The sequence below is a fragment of the Sphaeroforma arctica genome (genome assembly GCF_001186125.1).
Source record: "Sphaeroforma arctica JP610 unplaced genomic scaffold supercont1.296, whole genome shotgun sequence".
Taxonomy (NCBI): domain Eukaryota; class Ichthyosporea; order Ichthyophonida; genus Sphaeroforma; species Sphaeroforma arctica.
Genome location: NW_014040262.1, coordinates 84239 through 93138, shown reverse-complemented (window position 1 = coordinate 93138; position 8900 = coordinate 84239). Strand labels below are relative to the sequence as shown.

At 43.5% G+C, this 8900-nt stretch overlaps 3 protein-coding genes across 3 annotated transcripts in view; all 3 read left to right on the top strand.

Annotated features, from left to right (window-relative positions):
- Positions 1–5829: 5829 nt before the first annotated feature.
- On the top strand, positions 5830–6394 carry SARC_04945 (hypothetical protein; the record flags this gene model as incomplete). The annotated part of the gene is made up of 1 exon (XM_014301214.1): positions 5830–6394. A coding segment is annotated over one exon (565 nt), but the record flags the coding sequence as incomplete, so codon positions are not given.
- Positions 6395–6407: 13 nt separating this feature from the next.
- SARC_04944 (hypothetical protein) lies at positions 6408–7092 on the top strand (the record flags this gene model as incomplete). Its single annotated transcript, XM_014301213.1, has 2 exons — positions 6408–6428; positions 6547–7092. 2 exons carry the CDS (start codon positions 6408–6410, stop codon positions 7090–7092), a joined length of 567 nt encoding a protein of 188 aa, XP_014156688.1.
- SARC_04943 (hypothetical protein) overlaps positions 7093–8900 on the top strand; it is a gene marked incomplete at both ends in the record, with an annotated part of 2316 nt that continues 508 nt past the window's right edge. The window contains one exon of the mRNA XM_014301212.1: positions 7093–8585. Within this exon, the coding sequence (XP_014156687.1) occupies positions 7093–8585 (1493 nt within the window). The remainder of the gene's footprint in view (positions 8586–8900) is intronic.

Genomic DNA, 8900 nt, shown 5'->3' with positions numbered 1-8900 from the left:
TTTATATCATTTATATCTTATTTATATCTTACAGCTTGCAATGTATTATTTAAAATTCAGTTTGTACGTCGCCAATTTCGGTTGGTAGTGTATTTGTTGTATGTTATTTTCTTTTGTGGTTCTGTTACGTTCGCGTTTCATGCAAGTACTTATGGCTATGATACGATTATCATTCCCTAGAAGTTTCTGTATTTCTATCCACCACTTAGATGAGCATACAATTGGTGATGAGTTTGCACGCCTAACTGAAAATGACCAATCGAGTTAGTTCCAGTGGTATAGTCTCTATTTCGCTTGTGACATTTCTTATGTCTCCGCTCCTTAGCACTTTCGGATATATTGAGCTGGACAGAGGTTTCTGCGGCAATTATTCACTTTGCCAATTGACTACATTTGTATCTCTGTTCCAACAATTTATTTTGCGCTTTACGCCTTCGACGACTTTTCCATGCATCATGCTCTGCTACTGGGCGTGGTTGCCTCGGTCACTGTTCATAGTAGCCTTGCCAAGTATCCAGTTTCTTGTATTCGGAGTTCCGATACAAAATTGTGCGCGACAGAATAGGATTTTAGGGGTTTCAGTGCATCTTTGCCTTTTCTTTTGACTCGATTTCAGGAGGTTGAATCATAATCAACTGACCGTGCTTCCCGATGAGCTCGTCCGATACAACAGACACCTTTTCGAAGTGTATGTACTACAGTGAGCCCAGTAGCACTATAAGGATTGAGTTCGCGTCATTACTTTGCATCGGATCGCATTTCAATCGGATACTGATGACACATTTTTGTTTATATCACAGGAATTTAGGGTATTTGTTAAAAGTTTGCATCTACTCTGAGAATTGCTCGCTACTAGGTTTGAGTATGATATGTGGCACCTTCTCACTCTGGACATTTTTGTTCCCTTCGGTAGCTACATTGAGAAGAATGAACTGCATACCATATCCAGCGATGAGTTTTCAAGTCTGGGAGTTCTCCGAACCTTGTAAGTATATTTTGTAAATCTTGGTGAACTTGTACCAAATCTACGCAAGAAAGAATTGTGATATCACTTTCGCGCGCGATCTGTAATATCTCGAGGAGAACAAGCAACTGGAGTCACTGTAAGTGCGATGCACCATGTTGATCACTACCTGAGCCTTATTCATCAACAAATGTTTTGATTGATGTGCTTTTTGGCGTCCATTAGTGAACAGCAATTATCGACTGCATCCAAACACCATGCTCTAGAACGTATTTTGGCTCACGAGTACATGTCGAGTCTTAAATATCTATGAATCTCGGTATCGTATCCCACAGTCGATGTCACATGTTCGTATGCCCATGGAGTAATACGTATACCAACATGTTGCCAGAGGATGAATATGAAATACACACTTCCATTCTTTATTGCCAGAACCATAGGCTTCAAATAATATCAAACGCCGCAATAGTATGTACTTCCATTTTGGTTGCATGCTTTTACATGGCCTTCAATATTTTAGACTAATATTTATGCGTTTGCGGTCACTTCTGAAGCGCTTTTTGTTGAGAGTTCGTATGTACTCTGAGAATTAATCGCTACTATGTTTGAGTTTGATATGTGGCACCTTCTCACTCTGGACCTTTTTATTGCCCTCGATAGGTACGTTAGAAGTAATGAACTGCAACCCATATCCAACGAAATGTTTTCAAAATTGGGGTATCTGCGAACCTTGTAAGTATATGTAGTAAATCTAGCTCATACACATTTACATACAAAGAATAATTGTGAAACCACTTCCACGCGATTTGTACCATTGAGAATGAATGAGAAATATCAAAAGTACTAGTACGATTGCGACCCAATAGCTACAACAAGGATCTATCACTTCTTCCATGCGGAGTCTTTTATAAGAGCAGGCACTAGCAACTGTGGGTGCTCTTACATATTATTTGAATCTGTACAACAAGCAGTACATGCCTCGGAGTATTTGGATGCACACTGCAGTCTACGCTAAACCATCATAACTTAAGTTTGATTTAAAGGACGTGACAATCTATTTTTTTTGTTCGTTTTTGAGTGTTTTGTACATGATGTATGCGTTGAATCCAGATTTGCTTCTTCGATAAATATACATCTCACTCGTATTTACACACTGACAACGAGACTGAGCACTAAAACATCATCTCCGGCGATAACATACTTATATCAGGCAACAAGCTGACTACTCTTCCCAGTGGAATCTTCGAGGAGAACAAGCAACTGGAGTTACTGTATGCGCGATGCACAATGTTGATAACTGCCTGAGCTTTATCAGTTAACAAATGTTTGATGCGTCCTTTAGTGAACAGAATTTCTCGACTGCATCCACACACCATGCTTTAGAACACGCATTTTGGCTCACTAGTACATGTCAAGTCTTAAAAAGCTATGAATCTCGGTTCCGTATCCCACAGTCGATGTCACATGTTCGTATGCCCATGGAGTATTAAGTACACCAACATGTTGCCAGAGGATGAATATTAAATACACACTTCCATTTCTATTGCCATAACCATAGGCTTCGAATAATATCAAACGCCGCAATAGTATGTACTTCCGTTTTGGTGGCATGCTTTTACATGGCCTTCAAAGTTTTAGACTAATATTCGCATGTACTCTGAGAATTAATCGCTGTTATGTTTGAGTTTGATATCTCGCATCTTCACTCTGGACTTTCTTATTGCCCACGATAGCTACGTTAGAAGAAATGGACTGCAAACCATATCCAACAAAGTGTTCTCAAAACTGGTGTTCATAATATATATAAATATACGAAGTAAATTTGGTTATGTTCTTTCGTGATGAAAACGAGATATCAAAAGTACAAACCGATTATGGCCCAATAGCCATGATCTGAGAAGCTACAATAGTGACTTATCTTTTCTATGCAGAGTCTTTGATAAGAACAGGTACTAGCAACAGTGGGTGCTCCACAGTATAATTCAATTTGTACAACAAGCAATGCATGCCTTGGGTAGATGGATGCACACTGCAGTCTACGCTAAACCATCACATCACTGAAGTTTGATTTAAAGGACACGTCAATCTATTCGTTTTCTATTCTCTTTTGAGTGTTTTGTACATGATGTATGCGTTGAACCCAGAATTGCTTCTTCGATAAATAAACATCTTACTCACAAGACCGAGCACTAAGACATCATCTCCGGCGATAACAGAGTTATATCAGGCAACAAGCTGACTACTCTTCCCAGTGGAATCTTCGAGGAGAACAAGCAACTGGAGTTACTGTAAGTGCGATGCACCATGTTGATCACTACCTGAGCTTTATTAATTAACAAATGTTTGATCGTTGTGCTTGTTGGCGTCCTTTAGTGAACAGAAATTCTCGACTGCATCACACACCATGCTCTAGGACGCATATTGACTCTATAGTACATGTCGAGTATCAAAAATCTTCGAAAGTCGCGGTACCGTATCCCATAATCTGAGTCGAAATTATAGCCAACCTTTTGCCAGACGGTGTATTTGAAATACATGCTTAAATTTTTATTGCCAGAATCGTAGGCTTCGAATAAAATCTAACTCTGCAGTAAGTATATAGAATATACTTTATTTTAGGAACATGCTTTTACATGGCCTTAAAAAACTTTAGACTAATAGTTCTGTATGTGCGGTCACTTATGAGGCGCTTTTTAGTTTAGATTAATCGCTCTATGTTGGAGTTTGATATGTGGCACCTTCTCACTCTGGACTTTCTTCTTGCCCTCGACAGCTACGTTAGAAGAAATGAACTGCAAACCATATCCAGCGAAGTGTTTTAAAAACTGATGGTTTTTAAAATATTTGTAAATACATATAATAAGTATATTTGGTTATGTTCTTTCGAGAATGAAAACGAGATATCAAAGTACAAACTGATTATGGCTCAATAGCCATGATCTGAGAAGCTACAACAGTGACCCATCTCTTCCATGCGAAGTCTTTGATAAGAACAGGCACTAGCAACTGTGGGTGCTCTTACACTATAATTCAATTTGTACAACAAGCAATGCATGCCTTGGGGTAGGTGGGTGCACACTGTAGTCTACGCTCAACCATCACATCACTGAAGTTTGATTTACAGGACGCGACAATCTATTCGTTTTCTGTTCTCTTCTGAGTGTTTTGTATATGATGTATGCGTTGAAACCAGAATTGCTTCTTCGACAAATATACATCCCACTCGTATTTACACACTAACAACGAGACTGAGCACTAAAACATCATCTCCGGCGATAACAGAGATATACCAGAGAACAAGCTGACGATACTTCCCAATGGAACCTTCGAAGAGAACAAGCAACTGGAGTCACTGTAAGTGCGATGCATCATGTTGTCTAAATTGCAGCCAATCCTTTTGCCAGACAGTGTATTTGAAATACATGCTTAAATTTGTATTGCCAGAATCGTAGGCTTCGAATAAGATCCAACTCTGCAGTAAGTATATAGAATATACTTTATTTTGGGAACATTCTTTTACATGGCCTTCAAAGCTTAAGCGTTGACAAAATTTTATAGTGGTTGCATGGACATATCAGATTTTTAAAAGGCGGGGGAGGTACACGAATCACCATACAAAGAATTTAGAGTGCAAAATAAGAATTCCTAGTGGTAGTTTTAGTAGACATATCTGCCCAGACGCTATTGAACACTCAACGCGATCTCTCTCTATGCCTCAGGAATTTAAATCATATCCAACTCGAATCGATCGCTGCGGACGCCTTCAGAAGTATTACTCTTTTAACGACTCTCTCGATGACCAGTCATTTGCTGACATCTTCGCCAGAAGGATTATTTACGACAGATATACATCTCATAAAGCTGTAAGCATTGAAAGTTCGTTAGGGAAAGGCTTTAAGGTTGGAAACTCTGTGCTTGTTTTCGTTTGTGCAGTTTTTCAGGGATCAATACACACTCACATGCTCGAAGCCAATTTTAAAGGATAAAAATGACGGTGGCGAATCAGCAGATTCATTTTCTGACGTCCATTCTTATCTCTTATCTCGAACAGGTGGATGGGTGGAAAACATTTGCTGACGATCCCAGTGAATTTGTTGAAGTTCACGACAGATCTTCAATACCTGTGAGTATATATCAGCTGAGCATTCGCCAGTAGCGCCTATACTTTCGTTTCATGCTATACTTGCGGTGTTCGAGCACTAGGCCTGTGGAACATTCGATAAATTGGATTCGCAGAACGGGTTTAGCAACAAGAGAATATGTTTTGTTACTATTGAGCTCGGCGCTTGTTGTGATCTTTGACCTCACTCCGATTCTGCCTCACAGGAGTATAGATTGATACGTGCGGATGTACCTCTCACTATACCTGCGTACAGCTTTCAAAATCTGAGAAAGGTGGAGAGAATGTAAGGCCTTGGTCTATGTCTGAAGGTGCATCATCCAGTGCCCCACATTATGTCAGGAGCTTGTTTTCAATGGTAGAAACGATTCGAACTTGGAACTGCTCAAATAGTTCCGCGTACAAGACTTGTAGTTCTCTCGTTTCTCTCTCATCGGTTTCATTTTATTGATGCTCACGGCGGTTTACCCTTCCAATATTCAGAAGTCTACTCTAACACTGTTCCTATATTGTTATCATCCATTTTATCTTTAGATACTCCTATGGCCTAGTTTCGTTCAGCAAGTGCATATGGGGCTCTGACGGGTATGGGTAACAAAGTCAATTTTTTCGATCGCTCTGACAGACAGGATGTTCACAACGACCCAAATTGAGTTGTGATATGTGTTTACGATACTCCGTCATTTTGCGAGCTTGTACTGGTCGCATTCAATTTATATACAAAACCATTGGCTTTTCAATACAGGGTCCCTTCTTCATTGACGACAGATATAAGTTATGATTTGGAGGGGTGCGATTATTCCACGGTGACTTCATCAGCGCAGCCAGCGCCGATCAGCACAGCATCTGCATCTGTCAGCTCAAGTGCCTCACAGACGCCAACAACGACACCCACAGCAAGTCCTTCGGCGAGTGTGACAGTGTCAATATCTGAGTCCGCCAGCCCTTCCAGTACGCCCAGCCCCACTAGTACGACAAGCATGTTTGCCAGTCAAACACCTACACCAACGCAAATCACTTCCTCAACCGCAAGCGTAAGCCCAAGTCCATCTGCCAGCCCAAGTGCTATTTCGGCTTGTGATTCCAGTCCTTGCGACGTAACTGAAACATGTACGACTACAGGCACGTCCATGTACATTTGTGGGTCAAGGGCGTGGGTGGCGAAGTCCATTGGGGACTCATCCATCGCTAAGTTCGGCATTGGAATGGCCACGACAGCAACCAAATACTACGCCGCATACTTCCGGAGTGAAGAGGGTGGGTATTACCATATCTACAAACGGGATGAGCCTGGCCAACACCGGTTATGAACCGGCACTCGTAATGTCATTCAAGGACACTGTGGTGTATTTTCTATTGCGCGAGAACAACGCATTACGACTGTTTTAGGATTGGTGATGACATCTCGACTATTGGTGGGCAGCAATACTTCGACCTGGCTGTCATGGCCTCTACTGGCTAGCTATGGGGTGTCTTCAGCAATGGCAACTCCATATCGGCAAGATACTTTGATGTCCAGAGAAATTCATGGTTGGAGTTCGTATACTCCAAAACAACGACAGAAAGTGGGGTGTTACGGTACTGCAAGACAATATACGATGAAACAAATCCGCTGCGGGGGTACTTGATTACCAACACGGCGCCAGCAGGATTCAGTCTTGATGTTTCACGTCACGACGGCGGGGTAGTGTATAATGCATATACGGCAGAGAATATCGCACAATTCGACTTGTCGCGTTCCCAGCCCCTGACGAATGGCAATATCCCCTTTGTGTACATAGCCCAATCGGACACTGTGAGCAATGTCATCAAAATATTACGGCGCCCGAGTGGACAGCACACAAGCACGCGGGCAGTGTCATGCGGGACAATCGCCACAGCCGGTGTCGTGCACGATCTGAAACTCGAAGTATCCGGTGGTCTTATATACCTGGCGTTTGACATCAGTGACGCACAACAGATGATGGGTTTGACGTGTCCCGTAGACAATACGGGCTCTTCATGGTGAATGGTGGGATCGCCTTTTACAGGAGGCATTGATAGACGATTTTGGGCGTTCAGTGCGCAACAGCAGCTAACATCCTCGGGCAGGCGCAGACGTCCGAGTACCACTGATAGTGAGGACACACCGACATTTGCTATAGTTCAGGATAGCAACATAAACTTAGTTTCGCTGGTGAATGTTGCTGTCAGTCCATCGCCTTCGCCCATGACATCTCTCTCTACATCACCGACCACGATGCCATCATCGAGTACGTCTCCAACGTCATCTACGAGTGCGAGCCCTTCCAACACCCCTAGTCCAACACATACGGCTACTCCTTCCAGTACGCCCAGCCCCACTGGTACGACAAGCATGTCTGCCAGTCGAATACCCACACCAACGCAAAGCACCTCCCCAACCACAAGCGGAAGCCCAAGTTCAACCGCAAGCGTAAGTCCAAGTACAACCGCAAGCGTAACCCCAAGTTCAACCACAAGCGTAACCCCAAGTTCAACCGCAAGCGTAGGCGGAAATTCGACCGTAAGCATACCCCCAAGTTCGACCGCAAGCGTAACCCCAAGATCAACCGCAAGCGTCAGCCCGAGTTCAATCGCAAGCGTTAGCGCAAGTGTAACAGCAAGTGTATCTGTATCAGCTTCGCCTAATGCTAGCCCAACATCTTTGGTCACACAATCCCCGACGGCATCCGTCACCCCCAGTCAGTCTGCTTCGGTCACAGCGAGTGCGAGTGTGAGTCTTTCGCCCTCGCCAGAATCATTGAGCCTGATTTACACGCTTGACACAGTAGTAGGCACGGATACCACGATAGGCTCATGCCACTCTGGCGCGTACTTGTTCCTTCTCGTACCTTCCAAGGGCATAAACGGTCCGCCGGTGCTGATGAGATACACTACCAGTACTCGTGCTGCGCCTGTGTTTGATTTAGATATCCCATTTCACCCGGAAGGTCCCATTTCGTCCGATTCAATCATCGTGTGCAGTGTTGCTCGGGTGGTTGTGATCAGCAGGACGAGCTCGTACTGGTTTGATGTCCAAGGCACTGCTATCAGTATGGATGCAAATGTCCATATTAGACTTTACCATATGGACACCATCGGGGCTACATGGAAGAATGAGTTGTTCGCTGTATTAGGTGAAGGAGGCAATCTAAGACTGTTTGATGTAGACGACGGGGAGCAGATAATAAGCATGAGCGTGGTTGCTGATATCGCTATAGTTAGCTCAATAGTGGCGCTGCAGAATGTGTTCATTGCAATTGTAGATAATATGGAAGTTGTGGTGTTTGGTCTAGATGGATATGAGAAAGTCCACAATCTTTCCGATGACTTCGGAAGTCCGTGTAGTGCGTGCAGATTGGTGGTAGTACAGGAAAATTGTGTGTTACTATATGATCCGTTTCACTCTGGGGCTACCCTGCTGCGTTTAACCGCAGATCGTGAGCTGGTGAAGGTGACTTCCTTACCGGGCAGTCCCAGTAGTATCGCGAGCAGTGGGCAGTACGTATTTATATCGTACCCCGATGACACTGTGGTACGGAGTAAGTGCGGACAGTGTTTTGGGTATCAGGTATCTCCTCACAGATTCCGGTGTTGTCGCTCCAAGCCTCACGTAGAACCGTTATCCACCGCTGACCGATGTTCTGCGCCACGAGTATATGGTGTTTGAAGTGAGCACGAGTGATGATGTGCAGGTGCAAACAGTCGAGGTGGTACTGGATGGAACAGTCATTGGTACCCTAAACTCTTTCGCATACGTTTGTGCTTGCTTTCTCCCATCCTCTTTCACGGGAGCTTCATTTACAGTGGGTGCAC